At 42.6% G+C, this 24,487-nt stretch overlaps 3 protein-coding genes across 3 annotated transcripts; 2 read left to right on the forward strand and 1 right to left on the reverse strand.

The window, feature by feature from the left end:
* Nucleotides 1–784: 784 nt before the first annotated feature.
* Nucleotides 785–8,199, forward strand: cs (citrate synthase). The gene is made up of 11 exons (XM_047039312.1): nucleotides 785–953; nucleotides 3,197–3,244; nucleotides 3,392–3,499; nucleotides 3,908–3,973; nucleotides 4,315–4,446; nucleotides 4,532–4,720; nucleotides 4,905–5,104; nucleotides 5,437–5,566; nucleotides 5,696–5,797; nucleotides 5,996–6,205; nucleotides 6,343–8,199. Exons 1-11 carry the CDS (start codon nucleotides 903–905, stop codon nucleotides 6,511–6,513), a joined length of 1,407 nt encoding a protein of 468 aa, XP_046895268.1. The 5' UTR covers nucleotides 785–902; the 3' UTR covers nucleotides 6,514–8,199.
* Nucleotides 7,301–12,998, reverse strand: coq10a (coenzyme Q10A). Its single transcript, XM_047039313.1, has 5 exons — nucleotides 12,429–12,998; nucleotides 11,755–11,904; nucleotides 11,486–11,678; nucleotides 11,277–11,378; nucleotides 7,301–11,107 (listed from the first exon to the last, which is right to left on the reverse strand). Exons 1-5 carry the CDS (start codon nucleotides 12,563–12,565, stop codon nucleotides 10,940–10,942), a joined length of 750 nt encoding a protein of 249 aa, XP_046895269.1. The 5' UTR covers nucleotides 12,566–12,998; the 3' UTR covers nucleotides 7,301–10,939.
* Nucleotides 12,999–13,280: 282 nt separating this feature from the next.
* On the forward strand, nucleotides 13,281–22,057 carry ankrd52a (ankyrin repeat domain 52a). Its single transcript, XM_047039311.1, has 28 exons — nucleotides 13,281–13,501; nucleotides 14,304–14,387; nucleotides 14,618–14,696; nucleotides 14,891–14,961; nucleotides 15,132–15,332; nucleotides 15,518–15,605; nucleotides 15,720–15,862; nucleotides 16,127–16,339; nucleotides 16,486–16,564; nucleotides 16,647–16,761; nucleotides 16,872–16,954; nucleotides 17,057–17,174; nucleotides 17,318–17,386; nucleotides 17,496–17,636; nucleotides 17,730–17,792; nucleotides 17,886–17,997; nucleotides 18,100–18,171; nucleotides 18,264–18,465; nucleotides 18,605–18,692; nucleotides 18,797–18,914; nucleotides 19,093–19,312; nucleotides 19,400–19,487; nucleotides 19,575–19,658; nucleotides 19,846–19,991; nucleotides 20,085–20,167; nucleotides 20,293–20,375; nucleotides 20,564–20,655; nucleotides 20,769–22,057. The coding sequence occupies exons 1-28, from the start codon at nucleotides 13,475–13,477 to the stop codon at nucleotides 21,038–21,040; spliced, it is 3,234 nt and encodes a 1,077-aa protein (XP_046895267.1). The 5' UTR covers nucleotides 13,281–13,474; the 3' UTR covers nucleotides 21,041–22,057.
* The last annotated feature ends 2,430 nt before the right edge of the window (nucleotides 22,058–24,487 follow it).

Genomic DNA, 24,487 nt, shown 5'->3' on the forward strand with positions numbered 1-24,487 from the left:
AATGGCGGCAGCGCTACCTTTGCGCCATCTAGTGGCGGTTGTCAAAAACACACCAGAGCTTCGCCTCTTGAGCTTTAATCAGTCGACCAGAGTCCGTGTAAACTCTGAGTAGTAGCTCCAGAAAGTTGTGAAACAACAAATAATATTCAAAACAACGATTCAGACACAGTCTGATGATTTCACTTAATTGCAAATTTGTCTCACTTATCTTGAAAAACGTCAATGGGCTACAATGGAGCAAAAACTGAATGCAAAACACAATGACGTCTACTGTGAGATGTCTACTTGTAATAATCGAACTCTAACGACCCAAAACAAAACACTTTTCATTTATTTAAGTGTCAAAATTAGGGAATGTCAGGTGTCCTAGTAAAAGGCACTTATTTAGCTAAATGTGGCTGCACATAGTGCAGGTAGTGCAGCAGCTATGGTAAGTTGCTCTCGCCAGTTTGAAATCTTGAATACAAACAAGAAGAGCTCAGAACAAGGCAGTGTGCATTGTGAAAACATTGTCCATGTTTACTTGTCTACCGCCATCATTTTTCAGTTGGCACACCTTGCCGTGACTCGGAAGCATCAGACAAGGTCGCTGTAGTCTAGTATCGCTCCAGGCACTGGAGTCGCGTCCCACAACTGCCTAATCTTTGTAAGTGCACTCTATCTGCATTAGCCAATCATTTCTTCAAATGGTAAAACTGAAGTCTCAGCTAACAAATGAAATTGCATGCTATATCCACGTCACTATTCAGAGTCCAATCAAGAACATGCGTATTTGTGGGCCTGAATCCCTCTTCAACCTTCAGCTTCTCTGCTGTCTGGAGGGGCACCTTCAACCAGCTCCGCGGTGCACCGGTAGCGGCTTAGTTAAGGAATAGTAGAAAGACCACTTTCTTACAAGCAAAATGTCCTTCCTTACAATCAGCAGGTTAGCACCTAGACTCCTTAATTCAAAGGTAAGAGTAGACAAGTCCCCCATGACATGTCAGTGTGAACATTGCTAACCTGTCTTTTGCTAGTATGTTACTCTTTTCTAGCATTGCAATAGTGCTGGCTACGTAAATTAGTTGCTAGTAGCTAACTAGATCTAGAAAAGTCTTATGTTTTTAGTATTGCCGCTTATTCTGGCATATACACACATACCCTGGCTAGATAATTAAGTTGACTAATTCTTCTACCCCCAATGTATTTTTGAAAGCCTTTTAACAACTGTCATATGACACTTATTTTGCTAGTACGACTAGTGCTACTAGCAAGCTAACAGTTGACAGTTCTCATCATGGTGAGGTGTACGCTTAACGCCAGTTAGCAAGTGGTGGATGCTTACCACCTGTCTGACTGAAATATCTGGCAAATGTACCCCGATTTGAAATTGTTTGAGGGGTTTGGAAGAAACCTGACTTCGAAATTAGATGAATATTGGTACTGCCATTTCTCAGGTATCTATTTGGTCCAAACAATATTGTCAAGCACCTATTGGACTGCAGTCACGAGCAATGTAGAACGACTTAGTGACAGTGTGATCATGTCTTATTTGAGCTAGTTGAACTGAAGATGTTTCATTGACATGTAGCTTGCTCCGTCTTTGGAGAAGAATCTAAAAGACTGAGTGAACTTTATCCCGCTGACCCTACATTGGCTCCCTACATTGGCTTCTTAACAGTCAGTCATTGACACCTTGTCTGGGTCGTTAGAATGTTGTACCTGTCAAATAGAGCCTTTGCCTCAGCCTATTGCTTGTCTTATTATTTTTACACAGTGGTGGTTGTCCATTATTAGTCGCAATTTTGTCATTTGCACCTACACCAGTATATAATGTAATAAAATATTCGGGACACATGCCTACTATGTAAGTAGTATCCTAGTTGTGGGAAAGACTCGCGTCTTAAATTATATAGGATTCATTCTTACCGATATAGCTTTGGCTACAATCATCTGCACAAAGGAGTTAATTTATTTTTTATTGTGTTCAGTCATCCAGTATTGAGCCATCCAGTATTGAGCTATCTTTTAAAGGTCAGTTGAAGGTAGGCTCATGTCAAAGGTTTACCTATTTCGTCCAATCCCTAAACATTGACTCAACATTGATTTGCTTTCATGATCATGTAAGCTTTCTAAGGTCTTTGTAAAGACACAGGTCAATACTGTTGAGCCACCGATGTGGCTGCAGAACAAACTTAGGCTAATTGAGGCCTTTAGTTTAACTGTAAGGGAAGTGGAGGCTAAGAATGATATTTGCACTTGAGCAACAAGTTGTTACATAATATGCTCTATCAGATAAATTGTCTACTGCAGCAAGCTTATGGTTTAACCACACACCATCAGTGAAGTCATCACCCAGTGTTGGCACATCCAGATATCCATTTGACCCTGTGACTCCTCCCATTCCTATTGACCTGTGGGACAGTCTGGAGTTAAAATCCTCCTGCCACAAGATCATTGGCCTCTTGTCAAGCTATTTTATTACCTCATATCCAATGACTTAGTTGATCCATTCAAACTGGCTCGCTTTTTCATTCATTTGCCTGCAGCCTAGGTGTTGTCATTAATTAGTGTGTTTAGGGCTAGATTTCAGTTTTCTCCTTTCCTTGGAAAGCACTTATCAGAACTCTTCAGTTGGGCAAAATCATGTAGATAATTAACAAAATATGTTAAAAGGGAAAGGCCATATTGTAAAATATTGCTATATTTCGACTCCATCTTCCCATTAATTTGCATAATTATTTTGTCACTACAAGCAAACTCCTAATTATCACAGTGGGTGGTCTAGTCTGGCCTCTGTTACATCACAAATATTCCTAATACTTTACTTTTAAAGAAGGCTTGGCATGATGTATACAGACTGCTTTCTTGTAACGGAAAGGTAGCCTAATTTGTCACTGTGCTCAGTCAGGATGGTGTCTCAATGCCTCCTATATTTAGATCTTTTAATGTTCTGACTCATGAGCCTTTTGGATTGAGTGAATATATAATTGAGGAGCTGAGTACTTAATTAAACAATTACGTTTATTGTATTATGGGTTCAATGTTTAATTCACCAAATCTAATAGGGCTATGGACCAGCCTATGTTCATATCAGATGATAAAGGAACAGCATTTCTTTGCTGTGACATAATAGTACAGAAAGATTAAAGGAAAAAAAACTGGTACCTCTTTTCTACTGTATAATCCATACTCATTTGTGTTTGTTTTTCTTTAGAATGCCACTTCTGTCCTAGTGGCTGCCAGGCATGCCAGTGCATTAACAGTAAGTAGCTGCAGGACTCAAGGTTATGGGACATGTAGGATAATATAAACTGTCTTGTATATCCAAATAAGTGTCTGTGCATGTTCCACATGCTACTTTTGGTAAAACAGGAGTGAATTGACGGTTATAATTTCCTTTTTATTGCAGAATCTGAAGGATGTACTTTCAGACCTTATTCCCAAAGAACAAAGCAGGATTAAGAGCTTCAAACAACAGTATGGGAAAACCAATATTGGACAAATCACTGTGGACATGGTAAGTAACCTTAACATAAAATTATGTTTGAATGTGTGGCCTAAACAGAATAAGGACATTCAGTGGTAATATGGGCTTTTTGTCCAAAAAAGCTTTTAGAGCTCTAAAGATTGACATGATAATTTCCCAGGGTTTCCCGCTGCACTTCGCCTTTAAGGCCTTAACAACACACGCCTGCCGCCTTGACAACGTTGTCAAAAAAAAGAAAACGTCGATATTCGCCGTGTTTCCGCCAGTTTTCTCCGCCAATTTTCTCCGCCAATTTTCTCCCTTTCATTCAAATGCCAGTCTCCCTTCTCTAGACAACTTAGTTTTTGGAGGAGAACCCCCCCCCCCCCCCCCCCCCCCCCCCCTCACACAGATACAAGCTTTCAGCTCACCTTGTGTTTGTGCCTTTTTCATTTGCAGGTCTATGGTGGAATGAGGGGCATGAAGGGTCTGGTGTACGAGACGTCAGTGCTAGATCCTGATGAGGTGGGTATAGTCTCATGCGACACATGATTAAAGTCACAGCCCACATGCCCACAGAATTTGATTTGTTGATGAATTGTTGCTATGCCGTTGCGATGGACCATAGGCATTTTTTTTATTGCATGAATGAATGACAAAAATTGACTAGTAGTACAATCCACAGTCTCCAGTAATCTCAGTGAAAAACATATATATTCATCATGCTTTATCTCAGCTGCAACCTGGTTTGGTGGCAAACCTTACTTTGTTAGAAGAACATGACTCCACACAAAGTACTGAGAACTATGCATTTACCTTGGCCTCCCCACCTTTGGCCCATTCCACCTTTTTGTATTGGTTATCAGGGCATCCGTTTCCGGGGCTACAGCATTCCGGAGTGTCAGCAGCTGTTGCCAAAGGCTCCAGGAGGTCAAGAGCCTCTGCCTGAAGGCTTGTTCTGGCTGCTGATCACGGGGCAGGTTCCCACAGAGGAACAGGTGAGATGACTTTGGTGCTATTGTAGTCAGGATTGTGGTTATTTTCAGTATTACTAACTCACTCTTATATGCCTTTCCATACCAGGTGAACTGGCTGTCGTCAGAGTGGGCCAAGCGGGCAGCTCTGCCCTCCCATGTGGTCACCATGCTGGACAACTTCCCAACCAACCTGCACCCCATGTCTCAGTTCAGTGCTGCCATCACAGCTCTGAACAGCGAGAGTACCTTCGCCCGTGCTTACTCTGAAGGTGTCAATAAGGCCAAGTATTGGGAGGTGAGACCTGGAAAGAATATCAGAGGGCCTGTTTTTATCTAAGACTTGTAGATTTTAAGTAACTGTAGAATGGTCATTTGTAGGCGTGAGGAATCTCCTCACAAGTTACACCTTAGTTGGTGCCATTGAGTCTAATTTGGAAAAAGCACAACCAGTTTATTCAACCATCTTGTTTGTGTTTCAGTTTGCCTATGAAGACTCCATGGACTTGATTGCCAAGTTGCCATGCGTTGCCGCTAAGATCTACCGTAACCTGTACCGTGAGGGAAGTAGCATTGGAGCCATCGACTCTAGCCTGGATTGGTCCCACAACTTTTCCAACATGCTGGGATACAGTGATGCCCAGTTCACTGAGCTCATGAGACTATACCTCACCATCCACAGGTAAAACTACAACCTTCCCTCAGCCATTAGAGGGGGATGCAGTCATTTTGGAAGCTGTTTGAGGGGGTTTATATCAATGCACTATGGTGGCCTTACTTACTGAAACATACTTAAGTCAGTGTTGGTGGAGTAATTGAGAGCGATAAGGAGATGGTGTAATCCACTGGACCCTCCTCTGCCCTCTTGTGTCCATATGCTGCACGTGGCAGAACATTACTGCAAAATGGTGTCCTTGAATAGTCTGGTCTTGGGTTCCTAGCTGTCAGGAGTTTCAAAATGAATGTTTATTTAATGTTAAGTATTTAATGTCTTCTGCCTATTACCTGTAACAGTGACCATGAGGGCGGTAACGTCAGTGCCCACACCAGTCACCTTGTTGGCAGTGCCCTGTCCGACCCCTACCTGTCCTTCAGTGCAGCTATGAATGGATTGGCTGGACCTCTGCATGGTTTGGCCAACCAGGTGGGAACCAGACTTTAAATGTTGTTTGACCCCTACAACAGCAGTGGAATATCAACACTGACAAAGTATTTAATTACAAAGGAAAAATACATGATATCTTACTGATCTGTTTTCCTCTGCGACCCACAGGAGGTGTTGGTGTGGCTGACAGCCCTTCAGAAGGAGCTTGGTGGGGAGGTGTCTGATGAGAAGATGAGGGATTACATCTGGAACACACTGAAGTCTGGCAGGGTAGGAGCAAAACGCAAAGTCCCTCCTCGTATCTTCAAGACATCGTTTGGCTTAGTCATCAGGGATCTACTAGCCTGACAGTCACATGACACTGGCTTTCAAGCTCTCATACTGATAGTTATAGCAGACTGTAGCCTACTGCTAGAGTCTTGGCAGTGGCTGTGGCGTCATGTGAGTTTTGTTATCTTTACTTCGTAGGTGGTGCCAGGTTACGGGCATGCCGTCCTTAGGAAGACTGACCCAAGGTACACTTGTCAGCGGGAGTTTGCACTCAAGCACTTACCTGCTGACCCCATGTTCAAGATGGTGGCCCAGCTGTACAAGATTGTACCCAATGTGCTGCTGGAGCAGGGTAAAGCCAAGAACCCCTGGCCTAATGTAGATGCCCACAGCGGAGTGCTTCTGCAGGTAAGAGACGCATGTTGGTGAATTTCCCATGACCTTTTGTTACATTTTGACATCTTAAGTCTTAACCGAACATTTTTAATTGGTTCTCTGTATCTTCTCTCTCCATCCCGGCCTTCTGCCCTGTCCTGCTTGTGTAGTACTATGGCATGTCAGAGATGAACTACTACACTGTGCTGTTTGGAGTGTCCAGAGCCCTGGGTGTGCTGGCCCAGCTGGTATGGAGCCGGGCACTGGGCTTCCCCCTGGAGCGCCCCAAGTCCATGAGCACAGATGGACTCATGACCCTGGTGGGAGCCAAGTCAGGCTGAACAAAAAAAACTAGGAGGGGGAAGAAGAAACCGGAGGAGGAAATGTATATGTATCTTGCCCTCCCCATCCCAATGGAAAAGGATTCAAAGAGACAGTACACTTTTAAAAATCAATCTCAAAAGGGACTTTAATTTGAACTATTTCTTTGTTACATGTACATTATACATTAGCTCACAGGTTTCCCCATCATGGCTGGACATTTTGAAAATATCAAAATCTACGAACAGGCACATGCACGACACCCTTGTTATAGCAAAGATCTCTGATTGGTGAACTGTCACCTCCAAAACAAAAAGAAATCAGGTATTGTCAGCAAGGAACTAGTTATTAAGCAAACTTGACCTTGGTTGCTTTTGTTAACTCATCATCTGGAAAGTAAAAAGCATTTTTTGTTTGACATTTACCATATTTTTCTCTGCAATTTCCCTCGACCCTAGTCTGCCAGTAGACTCCACTCCCATTATGAACACTCCAGTTTAGGAAATGATTTAAAATATATAATTAAGCTGTTTAGATGAACATTGGAATCAGTTCAAAAGAAACAGCCCCTTTAAATCTTTTTTGTTTCACATTTCTCTCTGACTTTGAATTCTCTTGTTTAGCTGATGGCACTCTATGATCAAAATAACTTTTCTATCACAATAATCTTGGTTGTGTATCACTTGTAATACTACAGTATGTTATTTTATGTGGGATTTGTGTTGGCAAATACTTGAGTGATTGTTTGAGATCTGTGGTCTTTTGCTTGCAGTTAGTTCCTGAGAGCAAGCTAAAATATAATTGGGCTTTTATTTTTTTGGGGGGTGCTCTTATTGTGTTGGATTAAGTTTGTTTCCTATTCCCCAGATTTCAGTGCTGTTGTGATCTACTACTACCCAAAATAAGCACTTGCTAGTCTGGATTCCTTAATTATTAGCAGTAGCAAGATCCCTGTTTTATTTAGTGTCCCTTTAACTGAGGGGTGTTTATTAACCTTGTCTTGTTTGTGGGTCAATAATTTGTGGTTTTATTTATACTTATTTGTATACATAGGATATCATTATATGTATAACCTGAATGTATGAGCTCTACTCAGCCATATTGCTTAAAAAAAAAAACAGTTTCATTTTACACCTGTTGCATAAAGCCTCACTCAACTCAAGTGTATCTTTTTTTAGGGGGGATTTAAGTCTTAGAACTTATTTTAATGAACATGTAATCTGCTTGTATTGTAAATAATTTAATAGGCTATTTGCATTAACATCTTGGCAGGTGTTTACATTGAATGTCTCAAGCTTGTTCTCAGGCCATAGAAGTAGTGTTTGTCTGAGGAGCATTAACCGTTAAAGGTTTCTGAACACTCCATTTTGTGTAGCAGTCATTTTTTTTCTGCTATAACTGTGGAACTGTAGACCTTAATGTTTGCCAGACTTTTGTTTCTTTAATCCCTTTTAAATCTCCATGCCTTGTTCTGGTTTTTCCTCGTCTGGCTTTCACAGTTGTTTTAATTGTCCCCCACTACATGTTCTACTTGTCCTTTTGTTTTGTGTTTGTAGTTATTTTGATCATAAAGGTAATACTGTTTTGTGGATTGGGTAGAATTCAGAGAATCAGAGGAGCTAGTGGGGCTCAATGGGTCAGATAGGGGAAGGTGCTTACAAGAGAAAAAATGGGAAAACTTAAACTATTAAAGTTTTTAAAAACAATTGGTGTGCTGTGTGCAAGTTCTATTGGCTCAGACAGTAAATGACTCTGGACTGATAGTGTATTATTGGTAGCTCTTTAATGTTCTGTGTGGTAGTTGTCATTTTATGACAATGTTTGCATGCAATACACACACAATCTCTACTCAGATTTGTCACACCTTTTTTGGAGAACTGCAATTGTGACATTTCTGGGGATAATGTTACAGACTGGAACCCTCAACCACTGATATATGGACCCTGTGTTGCTGTTCTGAGGATGCAATATACTATCTTGACAGTTTCAGTATAAAAGGTCAGATGGCATAATGACAGGAAGGTAACAGCAATTGTCAATTAGGTTGAATCAATGTATATTCATCTAATAAGTTATCAATTTTATAACCCATATTTTGCTCAAATGTACTATAAAAAAAAGGGTTCCATGAATCCTCTGTTTTATGACTGAAAATACGTGGTCAAATCTTGAGCACCCTTATGTTATAACCATGATTTGCAATGGAAAATAAAACAGTCCAAGAACCCACCTCTGTGCTGGTATTAATAACTGCCCCAGATACCATAACCCTGCTCTGGTTTCTTGTGCTTTGACTGCCCTTTGAAAGTACTGCTTCACATGCTGCAGGTCACTGGCACATAATGAGCCCTGCCGCCCAGCAGGTATATTACCACAATGACAAAGGACCCCAATCTTTATTTTAGCAAACTCCTGCTGTCAAGATATCCCAAAAGGAACAAAGTACAATAACTTGTGGGTACTGTGGATTCTGACCTAAAGCTTCAGTTTCCCTTGTTGTAAGTGTGCAACTTGCCACATGATATGAAAACATACATCTAGCATTACAGCATTAGTTACAATGTATTGAGTTAGTGTACATAGCTAGTGATAGAGACTTGAAACTAGAATTTCAGAGACATATGCATTTAATACAATAGGATTGGTTGAACACGGTGTGAACTCAAATGGATACAGAAAAAGCGATATGACCAGCAATGATTATATGAAGTGATGACATATTTTATAATGGTAAATCATATCTAAAAAATCTTTCCCATGCACATTTCAAACTACTCTCATTTGTGCTGAAAACCTTACTGAAGAAAATACTCAGCATGCCAAACTCATACATTAAATGGATAAACTATATAGCACCCACCTGTTAACTATATAGCACTACATAGCACCCTCACTTTCAGGTATATAAGCTTTGAAAATGTTATATTGAGCCATGAGTCTTGACTTTCAATTTCAGAAATTATATGTAGCAAATTTGGAAATGGGCATCTACTTAATTTTTTTTAATATTACATTACAAGCTTAAGCACAAAGGTAGCCCAAGGGGACTTTGCATTTCCTTTGCTCATTTGGCCAAAACATCCTTAAATAATAGCCTTATGAGAAACTTTCTAGTTGTAGCTGTTATTTTTTTTGTAAAGTAGTATTACAGAATAAAGCAAACATGCTTCTTTAAATATTGGGGCAGCATATCAATATTTCTGTAATAAAGGGACAATAACAAGATGTTTGAACCTAAATGATTGCTTACAGTTTCCTACATTGACCCCAGAGCCTATAAGCCATCACCACTGTAAAGGGAAAACATAATCACTGAATAAAATAATGTGCCCTTTTCAGCCCTTTGTGTAATAATAACCTATTTTAAATTATCCCAATGAACATTTCAATAACATATAGGCACACCCAGTACAATGCAAAAAAAGAGTTACTAAATTCCTGGTTAATCTCTATACTTACCTATAATCAAGTATCTTGATAATAAATACAGTAAAATAAACCAGATTCATTTGACCTTGTAGGGCAATGCCTTAGTCTTGGGATTAACTTCCAAAACTACAACTTTCACAGCATGACATTATATTTAAGCTCTATCATTATGTCTATATTTACACTTCAAGTCAAATGTGAATCAAAACTTTTAAGCAAAAATAATACACTTAAATAACATTAGCTGCACAGAGCAAAGGGGAAGAAACCATCTACTTTATTATGCCATAATTTAACTTAATAACCTATAATAAAAGCACTTTGTTAAAGCCATGCTGTGAAACCAAAATATATATGTTTTAAAATATTTCAATTTTGAAATCAAAAATCAAACTACCTGTGGGCAAATAAAATCCAAATGACATGAAATGCTTTTTCCTGACACGATTAGTTATGGCAAATATTGATGTGAACTGTAGACATTTCGGACAACAATAATTCAACTACTTTTCAGTCCAGTAAAGCTCTGCCAGAGTTGTTTTTTTCTCTCTCTCTTGCTCTCTCTCACACACACACACATACACACATCAATTTCAGCTCACAGTGTGCCACATAACAGAAAAAGTCTGTCAAAAAAGTCTGTGATTGTTCCCTCCTTTGTCACAACATCGCCCAGCAAACGTAATCAAAAAGTAAATTCAGTCCATTTTGTGTTGTGGCAATTTATGGATTTTTCTGTTTTGTTTACATGAACAAAGCTTTAGACTATTGTGCAAGTAACAATGCAAAGGGACTGAGCCCATGTGAGGAGGTAGATAGCAGGTGTACATAAGATTGATGAACTACTTTTTGCATGAAATAGACTGATGCCCACCAAGGTTGGTCCTAAGTGTTAATGTATGGAAGCTCTTGAAGAAGCTGAGTGGGGATGGAGACTTGTGGTAGCGGTGTCAAGGGGACGACTTCCCAGTGAAGAGGGGAGTAAGGCAGGCAGAGGCACAGAGCAGGGGTTGGACCTCACGTCTGGTGGACCTCATGAAACATCAGCTCCCTCGGGATGCGAGTCTCTGGGCCATACATCTTGCAGGCTCGCCGCTCAAAGGCAGCAACGTTCTGTTTCACCACCTCATCGAAAAACACCGTTGCTAACTGGGAGTGTAGCAAGGAGCGGAACTCAAATGAGATCTGTTGAAGAGGAAAAAAGGTCAAATATACTTCTTAACAAGAGCATGAGAACATACATATGGCAAAAGACAAATAAAGAGAGAGTTCTGGAAACAGATAGGGGGGGAAATTAAGATAAGCCCCATGAGTTTCTTTAACAACATGCAAAGATTATTTGTTGAATACTCACTGAAAAGTCTACAGTGCAGGTGCGAGGGTAACCAGGAATGCCAGGACTGAAGCGCCAAATTGTCTCCAAATGGTTGAAAAGCTTTCCATCTGTACAGACCGCCTGACAACACACCAAAACAAGAAGAACAAACTGTTATTTTTGTATTACTAAACAAACACAAATAAGACAGCATATTCCAAGACAGGGAACTATGTGTGAGGACTTACTTTGACCAGGTGAGGACGAACATTAGTGATCATGGATGTGTAACGCTCCACAACTGGTGGGAAGCCCACCTCCAAGTGAGCTTTGGCGTGGCCTGCCCTTTTCATGATGGTCTGGGACTTCTTACACCACGGGACAAAGTGCTTGTAGTCATCCACATTGGCCACCACCTCATACATCTCCAGCATGGAGAACCTATAAAGCAGCAAAACCAGATAAGGAAAGAAAAAATCCAATAACTTCATCTCAACCGTCTTGTGAATATAATCACCCAATTATCCTGCGCTCTGAGTACTCTTTCCGCTTATTGGTGAAGCTGATGAAGCTTCTTTTGGGGGGAACTGATGCCATCGTGTCCCAGTCTTGGAGGCAGAGTGCTCGGGGAGTCCTGGACATTAGAATGCCACATGACGACAGGTGCCTGACAGTGAGTGGAAGAGTAAAATATGTTCTGGATCAATATTTCACATGAAGCCCCCACAGCATTCTAGTGTCTGTCAATTATGTCAGGATAGAAAGAAAATTCTGGCATGTGGGCAAATGTCCATGTTAAGGGCATGCTGGTCTTTTCTGAGTTAGGGATACCACATGAATGGAACTAGGTAATGTGACACCCACTCAAGCTTTTGTTTGCATCACTCAGATGTGTGTTTTAAAGTTGGCCTATGGAGCCTGCAATGACATACTGCCATCCAAAAAGGGTCTTCAAAATAACTTAGATACCGGTTTTAAGTATGTCTAGCTCAACGTTCAAATTGTCCACAGAATTACAAACTGCCATATACCTAACTTTTTCATAAAAGGTGATTATAATATTGGTGGAATGAGCCTCGTGTGAGTTTATGCCAATGTTTTCAACTGTAATAACCAGCCCAGACCGGACACCTAACCATGGGACTGGCATATGCGCTGCACCTGTGGAAGGTTTTGCAGGGTTGGTCTTACCTGATGTTTTGTTTCATTCGTTCTCTTGATCCCGCGGTATGACATGTCCTGCCCGAGCCCACAGTGGCAATCTCTAGAAATTCGCTGAATGTTCGGACACCCATGGGCATTCGTCGGGCACTTGCTGAGGCTGCCATGGAGCCTGTTCGGTAGTCTCAATCAAAACCACTTTGTTCCTAGTGGGCGAAGAAAGTACAAACGCAAACTAGTCTACGCTTTCAGGTGCCGATTCTAACGTACACGACTATATCCCTGATTAGTAGGTTCCTGTATTTGTTTACGTTGGCGTCGATTTTGCCAAGGGGCGTCGTATCTAGACCAAGAAGGTTATATGGATCTAGACACGACCCCAAAGGCCGCATTTTTCTTCCATAGAAACGTTCATGAAGTCATATGGTTTTATTCCAGTTGCATGAACAGTGTCATAAGGTTACTAAGAATACTCAGAATTTAGTTTTGAGTTTCTGAAACGCAAGAACTCTCCTTTTAAATTACGACCTTCTCGGCTGTTGCTAAAATAATACCGGTGTTGGGGACAGAGTGTTCTTCATTTCTTCCTTGCTACAGTGTTATATATTAGATATCCCTGATAGGGTTGCTGCCACCATCTGTACTGGAGGACTGTTATAGCTACCGGTGTTCTTTAGCTAAAATGTAAATAACAAAACTAGCTGAATCTTTCAGAGATTTTATCAGTATTTGTCACATAAATTATATATATGCCACCTGTACTTCGTCCGTTAACGAATTAAACATATAGTCTATATTCTAAAAACACTGCGATTTCCTGCTATTTCTGAAGGTACCATAGCGTGGCGCAATTTGAAAGAAGAGAAGAGGCCGCCACGCCTGTAGGCGGATACCAGCCAAGTCGCAGGAACAAACATCTGTCATTGATTGGATACGGACAAAAACAACAACACACTGACTTTCAATCCGCATCCTAAAATAGCTATGGGGTTGGTTTAAAAAGAACAACCTAGCGTACCGCAATAACTCGCAGTTTTATCCTAATGAGGGAGCTCCGTCCTGGCTGAGTTTGGGAGATGGGAGTACTTAACATTGCAGACCAGGTGGGTAACGTTAGCACCAGCTAGCTAGCTAGGTAGCCTATCATGTAGTTGGATAGATAGATAGCTAGCATGCGAAGGGTTCAGACTACTTATGCAACGGATAACGGTCGATCTATTTATATGTATTTCAACATGGATAGATCCGAGCAGAATGTGTCATCGCGGCCTTTTTTGCGATCTTCCTCTGGCGTTGCCAAGCGACTCGTGACGCTTTGGGAACGCCTTGCGGACAGAGGGCCCACCTAACCTAGCTAACCGAGTACCTACCTCCAACCAGGCATAACTGTCGTGTGCTTAAGCTAATGCCTGACCAGTCATGTCTCCGACTGAATGTTAATTCAATACCGTACAAGGAATTCCACATCCCTTTGTAATGCTAATTCCCCACTATAATGTGTTATAATGCTTTACAATTCAAATTCAAACTAATGTCTGGGCCCTCAGTGTACAGTCGTAACGCTACCTTGTTGTTAGCTATAGCTAGCTAGTTTCCTGAATAGCTAGCCAAGAAAGCGAGTGGATAAGCTATCAACTAATCCAGAAACAAATATATTATTATACATCAATTGATTAAACAATGCGAATTTTAGAATGCGGTGTGTGTCTAGCAAGCTACGCGTGCCACCCATTTTAACTAGTTTGTGCTGGCGAACTATAAACCAGATATAAACCAGCTAGGCTAGCTAGCTTTAATGTAAGGGAGAGGCCTACCTAATTAGATACCTAGCTAGCTACGGTAATAGCTCGTCTGCTTTCAGCATGTACAAGGCAAGGCACCTACATTTATTTTTTATTTTTTTAGCCTCCTCTGGTACAGGCTATCTTCAATAGGAATGCGGATGAAGTTCAATCCCTATTGCACAAAAAAGAGGATGTCAATGCACTGGTAAGTACAATACTTTTTTTGAATAAGCTTTGACGTTGGGAAGGATTAGAAAATCGAATTCGTATTATTACAACCTATGCAATCTGTGTGTGCTATCTTCTGGTTTTAGCCAACAATATATTATTTGAATAGTAAATAAAGTATTTTGAGACAATAACATATTGGAATACAATGAAATTTAACTTGAGTGTTTTGTGCACATTGCACTTGTTAAATGTGTTGTGCCACAGGACCAAGAGCGGCGTACGCCGCTTCATGCTGCTGCCTGTATGGGTGATGTTCATATAATGGACGTCCTCATCGAATCAGGTAATGTGAGCTACATACACATCCTTAAATAGATTTTCTTTGTTGGTAGGAAGTGTTATGGGCATAGCCTACACACAGTCAAAATAGTCATGGTCCCATTATCATCATATTTGGGCAGTGAACACTGCAGATATGACATTCCTCCATTTTGTCTTCCAGGATCCAGTAAAATTTAACTGTTCTCTTTCTGAAAGGTGCCAGTGTTAACGCAAAGGACCATATCTGGTTGACTCCATTGCACAGGGCAGCTGCCTCCCGGAATGAAGTAAGAAAATATTTGTTATTCATTTTGATTTGGATAATTTATATGTCTCTCAAGTATTTGTAAATTACTGCATAGTATTGATGGAAATCAATCTTTCCGTAAAAAAAGAAAGTGTATGGCAATAGTTTAGAGTTTGGGTGATACAAGTTTATTTTATTTTGTCATCCCAGAGGGCAGTGGGGCTACTGCTGCGACGGGGAGCCGATGCAAATGCTCGAGACAAGTTCTGGCAGACACCTCTGCACGTGGCAGCTGCCAACCGTGCCACACGCTGCGCAGAAACTCTCTTACCCCAGTTGAGCAACCTGGACATGGCAGATCGCACTGGCAGAACTGCCCTGCATCATGCTGCCCAGAGCGGGTTCCAGGAGGTGAGCGAGGGGATGAGTGAAGGGGTGAAGACAGTTATGATAATGTGTGCTTGGTTTCAACAATGAAGACATTTGTTAACCTATGTAGAGTTTGGTTGATAATGGCAAAAACGTTGGGATTATACAAATATGCCTGTTGTGCATTATTAGTAATTTCCTTAAATTACAAATGTGTATATATCCAGATGGTGAAGTTGCTGCTGAATAAAGGGGCCAATCTGAGTGCCATTGATAAGAAGGAGAGGCAGCCTATCCACTGGGCGGCCTACTTGGGTGGGTGGCTGCACAATTAATACTGTACTGAACAACCTGACCACTGTAGACTAAACTTCACCAACATTGTTTTTTCTTGCACTCTGGTTAATTTACCCTTGTCTCTTTTTATAGGGCATCTAGAGGTGTTGAAACTGCTGGTGTCACGTAGTGCAGACAAGAGTTGTAAGGACAAGCAAGGCTACAGTCCCCTCCACGCGGCTGCTGCCAGTGGTCACATTGACATCGTTAAGTACCTGCTGAGGCTTGGAGTAGAGGTGAGTGGCATTAGTAAGGTTTGTTTATTGAATTGACACCTCAAAGAATGTGTGCCACTTCCGGCTGTTTTCTTTCTCAAATGGGCTGTGTTGTTTCTTGACTACATTAGTCAGAATTGACATTTTATTAGTACATTCATGTAATAATTTATACATCAGACAGAAACACTATGATACATTAGTTGTACATATACTCATGAAATAAGGCTTTTGTCTTCATCCCTAACCCTTCTTTTTTGTTTACTTCTGTGATTTCATTGTTAGATCGATGAGCCAAATGCCTTTGGGAACACAGCGCTCCATGTGGCGTGTTACACTGGTCAGGAGGCTGTGGCCAATGAGCTGGTGAACCATGGTGCCAATGTGAACCAGCCCAACAGAAATGGATACACCCCTCTGCACCTGGCTGCCGTGTCCACCAATGGGGCGCTCTGCCTGGAACTGCTGGTCAACAACGGGGCTGATGTCAACATGCAGGTCTGGACTGAACTCATGTCATGGTCTCATTGTAGGGTAGTATTGTTAGCTTAGTTCTTGTCCCAGCTCTTTAACCGTGTTTTCCAAGGCCTCCATCACTATTTAAAGTTAATAATCAAATGTTTGCATATCATCCTCCCTTGCAGAGCAGAGAGGGAAAGAGCCCTCTGCACATGGCCGCCATTCACGGACGCTTCACCCGCTCGCAGATTCTCATCCAAAACGGTAACCAAGGCAACATTTGACTGAGATGTGCACTGCACATCTTGACTCCTAGGTGGACTGACTCTCTCTGATGTTCTCTCAGGTGGGGAAATTGACTGTGTGGATAAGTATGGCAATACCCCCCTCCATGTTGCTGCTAAGTATGGCCATGAGCTGCTGATTAGCACTTTGATGACCAATGGGGCAGACACGGCCAGGTGAGGAGAATTACATAACCTGCTGACAAAGTGTATGTTTTTGAAGGTTTTGCTGCATAAATAAATAAAGGGACAGTTCAAGTGTAAGTCATGTATTGTGATGTTTCCAGGCGTGGGATCCATGGGATGTTCCCCTTGCACTTAGCTGTGCTCTACGGGTTTTCAGACTGTTGTCGCAAGTTGCTCTCCTCAGGTATGCAGCTTACTGCAGTGCCACTCCTGTAAAGTTTTCCAAAAACGTTATGTATCTAAGATAGAACCTGATCAATCTTTTTGTTGTCTGGTTTCTGTTTAGGTCAGCTGTATAGTATTGTTTCATCCATGAGTAAGGAGCATGTCCTATCAGCTGGGTTTGACATAAACACGCCTGACAACTTGGGACGAACCTGTCTCCACGCTGCTGCCTCTGGAGGGTGAGGTGTACACAGACTCGCATCCCTTAACTAGACTGGCCCTGTCTCAGCTTCTGATGACCAACATCCCCTTGAGGTTTACAGCCTGCTAGTTCCAGTGCCCTTTTCATAATAGTGACCCTCTGCTCTTCTCCCTCCCACAGAAATGTTGAATGTTTGAACTTGCTCTTAAGTAGTGGTACCGACTTGAATAAGAGGGACAAAATGGGAAGGTGAGTTCTTACTACCCTAAATATCAAAGACTCGAAACTCAGATGTGTAATATAATTAGATGATAAGGGGCGGTATTTGATGATGAAATGTGCTGACGATGTCTCTCAGAACCCCATTGCACTATGCGGCTGCCAATGGGAGGTACCAGTGCACTGTGACCCTGGTGAGCGCTGGCGCTGAGGTCAACGAGCCTGACCGGACAGGCTGCACCCCCCTGCACTACTCTGCTGCCTCCCAGGCTTTCAGCAGGTAGGAACTCCCTCACTCACTCTTTCACACACTCGATAACGTAGACTCCCAATTCATGTATGAATGATGGATGCATATTGTCCAATTGGACAGAGTGGACAGACATTTTTCTGGAAGCCATCAAAATGAAGAGGATGGGACAAAGGAGTCTTACTTGTGAGTTTGTCCTCCCGACAATGACCTTCGTGCACCCTTTACGACCCATCTATGTACATTGTCTTTGATCATCTATCTCAACCTTTCTCACAGTTGTTTGGAGCATTTGCTGGACAATGGTGCAGACCCTTCCATGGTCAACTCTAAAGGCTACAGTGCTGTTCACTATGCAGCTTTCCATGGCAACAAGCAGAACCTGGAACTGGTGCGTTAGAATGCCATATGTCGTACACACCTGAACACAGCGTTTATTAAACAACACTTAAACAAGCTGTTGATATTTGACTGATGCAGCCTTGTCTTGCAGCTCCTGGAGATGTCCTTTAATGCACTGGGAGACATAGAGAGCAGTATCCCAGTGAGTCCGTTGCATCTAGCTGTAAGTGTGCTGTCCTCTAATCTCTTCCTCTATCTTCTAGGATGTAATCCATTTTCTTTCTCTCCATCCACTGAGTGCTCCTCCTCTTGCAGGCTGACCGGGGCCACTGGCAGGCGCTGCGTGTTCTGACGGAGACTGCGGCCTACGTGGATGTGCAGGATGGGGCGGGCCGCTCTGTGCTGTACCTAGCTGCCCAGAGAGGCTACGTCCGCTGTGTAGAGGTCCTGCTCGTCCAGGGGGCTTCATGCCTCCTCAACGACAACAAACGCATGTGGACCCCTCTGCATGTTGCAGGTACTGTATTGCTTCAGGTTTTACCCCGAGGGGTCCCAGACTCATCCACGTGTAAAGCACCCGGTTCCATGTGTTAACAATGTCGTAAAAACGCCAAGAAAATCTGACGCTTATTTTTGTATTTGTTGTTCCCTACCAGCTGCCAATGGTCATGCAGACTGCCTGCTGATGATGATTGAAAATGGGGAGGAGGCTGATCTGACCAATGTCATGGACACACAGGGGCAGTGAGTGGCCCACCAGCGGGCTTTGTTGTCTCGTCAGTTCAAAGTACAATCTTAACACAACCAAACGAACGAATGGACAATTGTTATGTTCTCCTGCCTCTCAGGACCCCTCTGATGCTGGCTGTGCTGGGAGGCCACGCTGACTGCGTCCAACTGCTGCTGGAGAAGGGGGCCTGGCCCGACGCCAGGGACAAGCGGGGCAGCACAGCCCTGCACAGAGGAGTGAGTCGTCCTCCACAGCAGCCTGTCTGACGGGCTCAGCTGGAGCCAGCAGACCTGATAATGATCCCAGATGGGGGGGGACCATCCACATCCATTTGGAGGCTATGATTCTGATTTGAAAGCGTTACTTTCATAGCCCTGCTTCAGAAGGCCTATTAACATCCCCTGTGCTCTACAGGCCGTGTTGGGTCGTGAAGACTGTGTGACAGCCCTACTGGACCATAAGGCGTCTGTGCTGTGTCGGGACGCCCAGGGCCGCACGCCACTGCATTACGCAGCATCCCATGGCTACACGGACATACTCAGTGGTCTGCTGCAGGCTGCCATGACCTCTGACCCCCTGGACTCTCTGCTGGACCACCATGAGTACACACCATTACACTGGGCTGCGTTCAGAGGTCAGAATGCTTCAGGTTTGTGAATGTGATCGAATGTGTCATTATTATTTCATGTATTTAAATATTTATATTCTGTCTCCCTGTCAGGGCATGAAGACTGTTTGGAAGTTTTACTTGAGCATAAATCCAGCACTCACAATGAGGGAAATTCTTTCACCCCACTGCACTGTGCTCTGTAAGTAGAATCTTTCCATCATCTCTACTTGAATGGTGCATGAACCAGCATTATGTACATTATTCTAACAATAACCTTCCATTGCAGTATGAACGGCCACAGTGGTGCTGCAGAGATGCTGTTAGAATCTGCTGGCGTTCACATGATCAACACCAGAGATTCTAAAGGAAGGTGGGTGTCGACGACAAGGGCTCATCGTCACTGGCACCTCCCCCAGACCTTTTATAATGATTTCATAACGCCAGATTATATGTTTATGAGAATCAAATCCTAAATGTAGAAATATTGCATTTTCCCCAATAACATGGGAAACATCCAGATTAGCATTAACGAGGGGCTTCTTTCCTCGTACCTGCAGGACTCCGCTCCATGCTGCCGCGTTTGCCGAGGATGTGGCGGGGCTACAGCTGGTTCTTCGCCACGGAGCAGAGATCAACGCCGTGGACCAAAGTGGTCGCTCCGCTCTGATGGTTGCCTCTGACAAGGGACAGAGTGGCACTGTGGGTAAGAGCCGGAACCTTCCGTACGGTACGTTGTGGTGACAGTCCTGGTGGTGTTAACATGAGTTAGGCAGTGATGTATGTGTGTGTTGTGTAGCGATCCTCTTGCACAGAGCCAAGGCTGACCTGACACTGCTGGATGACAACAGGAACACTGCCCTGCACCTGGCCTGCAGCAAGGTAAGCACAGACATCTATAGGAACTAGAAGAAAACCAGTTAGAAAGAAAACCAGTAGCTACAGTTACAGGTGTCTGTTCATTTTGTCGTTGGCGGATTTGTAATTGTGGAGTATTGCTCTCTCAGGCTCATGAGATGTGTGCCTTGCTGATCCTGGGGGAGATCCACAACCCCACTCTCATAAACGCCACCAACAGTGCACTGCAAATGTGAGTTCATAGAACAATCTCTTTCTATCCTCTCTTTCTCTCTATATTCACGTACCATAACAGGGTTGAGGCTGGACTTCCCTTGGTGTGTTATGATGATGATGATGACGATGATGATAGTAGTTGCAGGCCCCTGTGAGCTGGCAGTTGCGATGCTCATTCCTGTGTGTCTCTGTGTGCCGCTCCAGGCCCCTCCACCTAGCAGCTCGTAACGGCCTGGCCACAGTGGTGCAGGCTCTGCTGAGCCGAGGAGCCACAGTGCTGGCTGTGGATGAGGAGGGTGAGGCAGAATTCCACCCCCACACATGGCCAATGTCGTTTTGTAGTCTATCGTGCGATAAAGTCCGTCACAGATATGATGTCTTATGGTGTGTGTGTGTGTTTGTCGCCCAGGACACACCCCAGCCCTGGCTTGTGCCCCCAACAAAGACGTGGCTGACTGCCTGGCTCTCATCCTCTCCACCATGAAGCCTTTCCCCCCACGGGACCCTTCTTCCTGCCCCTGCTCCTCTTCCTCCGTCTCCTCGTCCCCTGGTCTCAACTTGCTGAAGCACTGCGGCATCACCGCTGCCTGCGCACCCCTGCCTAACGGCGGCCTTCACCACGGTTACGTCAAAGACCTCCACGGCACCACGGTGGGCCTGGATGGGTGTCTGTCTGAATGAGGCTGATCCTCAGTCAGTTGTCGTACCAACACCACCACCAAGGGGAGACTCCCTATAAAACAGGAGTGTGTCCCTGCACCCATCCACACCCGTGTGTGCATGTGTGTGTGTGCGTATGTGTGTGATAGAGAGACTGTGTAGACTTGGTTTGAGGTGCAGTCAAACTTATATGCAATTAGATTCCAAACCTCCACCTCCCTGCAGTGCTGGGTACTGATGGAGACTGAGCTCTCTAGAAGGTCACCATTCGTCCAAAATGGACACTAGCAATCCGGACATTCTAAATCATTAATCCCTTTAATTAAAGTCAGCACAAATTTATATCTGACACCTGAAATTAAAGAGAACTGTGTGTGCACATAGATCTCTCTTCTTTCTCCATATCATTCAGTATTTGACATCATATCATTGACTAGTACACCTTGTGGTGGCCTTGTAGAGTAATGCACAGCCTTCCCAAATGAAAGATTAAACAGGTGGTGGTAGCAAAGCATCATTTATGAAGGAACCATACAAGGGAAACATCCAAGTCTTGTTTAAGAGTGCACTGCTAGTGTACAAATACAATCTTTTTTTTTTTTTTTTTTTTATGGTTGCAAGATGTACTTCTGTAGTATACTTTAAAATTAAGACCTAAAATTATTTGGCATAAATTCTCCTTCAGAGAATTTTGTAAAACTGCGTTGAGAAATATATCAGCACGCCTCTTTACAAAAGAGAGCCCTGTTTGGGTTTGCATCAGTTTGTTCCAAATGCTGACATTATTGTTTAAAAAGCAAATACGTTTTGTTTAAGCTAGGATGTTGCTAGGCATATAAGTTATTACCAAAGTTAATCAACACTACTATGGCTGAAAATTATTTATTAGAGATGTACTGAGTCAGAAAATAGATCTTGATATAGGCTACCTCTTAAACTCATTTAGCAGCTGCTTTTACCTTCATCCGGGACCTAGAACCCCCTCTCTCTCTCTCTCTCTCTCTCTCTCTCTCTCTCTCTCTCTCTCTCTCTCTCTCTCTCTCTCTCTCTCTCTCTCTCTCTCTCTCTCTCTCTCTCTCTCTCTCTCTCTCTCTCTCTCTGTCTCTCTCACGCGTAGAATGGGGGGGGGGGGGGGGGGGGGGGGGGGGGGGGGTGGCTGTAGGCTACTGACTGACTGAACGAGGCCTTGCTCATTACTAGATGAAGGCTTAATGAGTGATATTGGCCCACCACACCTTATATCATTTAATCTTGAATCTGAGCACATGACTGCACAGCCAATGATCCAATATTGACAGCAATGATCCAAGTGATCGGAAAAATATGCTCGGCAGTGCTCTGATTAGTGACCTTTGTATATTAAGAAACTGATTCACTTGATTTGATGCCTAAATCTGGTTCTTTGTGCTACTGAATGGCACTAGCATTTGACCTGAGGCTCTTGATAAGTATTGTAAAGACATGGCATTCACATTTCCCCATCATACCGATTTTACTTTGACAAGTTTGGTATGCAGCTCTTGTAGATTCTGGTAGTCAGAGAATGCTCTTCCATTTTGTTCATGTACTTTTTAAGCAATAGGTTATTTGCTTTCTGGCCTTTTTGATCGTTATTGAATAGACAATCACTGTCACAAGGGCTTTTGTTTCCCTGGAATTGTTTTTGATGTTCACTTTATTTAAAAAAAAAAAATGAAAAAAAGAAAGAAAAAGATCTCAGACTATAGACAAATGGTTAAACTTGTATGCAGGTCTTTTTTCTTTTTGCATTTTTCTGTCAGTACTAGCAAACATGCACTGGTCTGCCTTGATGGCATCTCATGAAATGCCTTTGGAACCATGCCTTCCGTGAATAGGCCTACATCATTACAGTACAAATGCTTGACATGAGAGTATGTCAAGTCCAAGGATTGTTCTCTTTCCGTATGAGCAGAGTAGCAAGGAAACACTTGATCCTGTAAAGTAGCCCTCCCTCCAGTAGGGGTCAATAACGTGATGTTCAGACCACCATCTGGTGAGAGAAGAACTCCCTTTTTAAAATATTCCTCAATCCTCCTCCTTCTGAATCCCATAGATGCATCATAGGAGTCTGTTGGAAAGAACCAATGATCTTCTCTTCCTATTAGTTTAGAGAAGATCTTGAGAGTAAAGTATAAGAGGAATCTGAGAGACCTTTTAAGGATGCAACTTCATGTGTCAGGCGACATGAATTAATAGGGGAAACTTGGAATTTAGACAGGGAACCATGGTGACATTGTCATGGCCAGTACATACCATTTAGATGATCAGGAATAGCAGAAGCCCAAATATGTTACAATTGGTATTCCTTTTGTTGAGCATTTCTATGTGGTACTAAGTGAATATGATTGGTAAAGTATTTTGTAAAGGGTTAAATATGTAATGATATGGTCTCAGGAGCTGTTGATCCAGTAAACTTACAGGTATCTCATTAATTTAAACAAATACCATAAACACTCTTCATTGGTATTCATCTTAAACAATTCCACATAGTTCCATAAGGCACTTACAAAGTCCAACACACCATGCAGCACAATTTTCCTGTGCATCTATGTGTATGTATACAGCCTGTGTTTACATGTTTTTTGCTGCCTAATTTTAAGACAAATATACAAAAAATTGTTTAAAGGATTCAAGTTTGCTGATCAAGGTGCCGTTTCCATAACCCAGATTCATTCTGATGTGTCCCTCAATTAGACAGGAGATGGAGCCATTTCCTCTTGACCTGCCATGTTATCTTGAGCCACAGGGGTTTTGTGTGCATAGGGTTTGTCATTTCTAGATGGAAAGCTAATTTGCATGGAGATGTTTGGTGTAAACGAAAATAGGAAATGTATCATATGTATGATGTCTGGAAAAGGAAGCAATGAAAATTAACTTGTAGCAATAGAGAGGAGTGTGTGTGTGTGTGTGTGAGTGTGTGAAATGTGCAGCACAAATATTGCACTGCCATTGAATTCGGCTAATTCACTAAATCATAGCATAGTTGCCAATAGAAAACATATGCAGGTTAAATATATGAATCTTAGGTTACAGTCATGGCCTATTGCCAAAACATGGACAAATCCTTAGTAAAGCAGCAATGGAATATGCATTTGTTCAAGCAGTTTACAGACTGATATTTAAACTGAGCCATGAATTTACTGACTAAAGTGAATGTAGGTTAGTAATAGAGCAGAGCTATATGCTTTCTCCTGGCATTGAACTATTGCTCTTCAACTGTCTTGCTTTGAAATTTCACAAGTAGCATGAAATGGCTTTTATTTTTTTCCAATTTGCTTCATAATGGAATTAGTCTTCCTGCAGTGGGGATTTGGGTAGTTAACAATGTACAAATGTAAAGGATAATTCTCATTCACCCCCCCCCCCCTCCCCCAATAGCTTAACAGTCAATTAAGCTTTATATATTTGTAGCTAGTTGTTTAGTCTTTGGTGTCATAACTAAATTAA

This window comes from Hypomesus transpacificus, chromosome 18, assembly GCF_021917145.1.
Source record: "Hypomesus transpacificus isolate Combined female chromosome 18, fHypTra1, whole genome shotgun sequence".
NCBI classification, from domain to species: Eukaryota; Metazoa; Chordata; class Actinopteri; order Osmeriformes; family Osmeridae; genus Hypomesus; species Hypomesus transpacificus.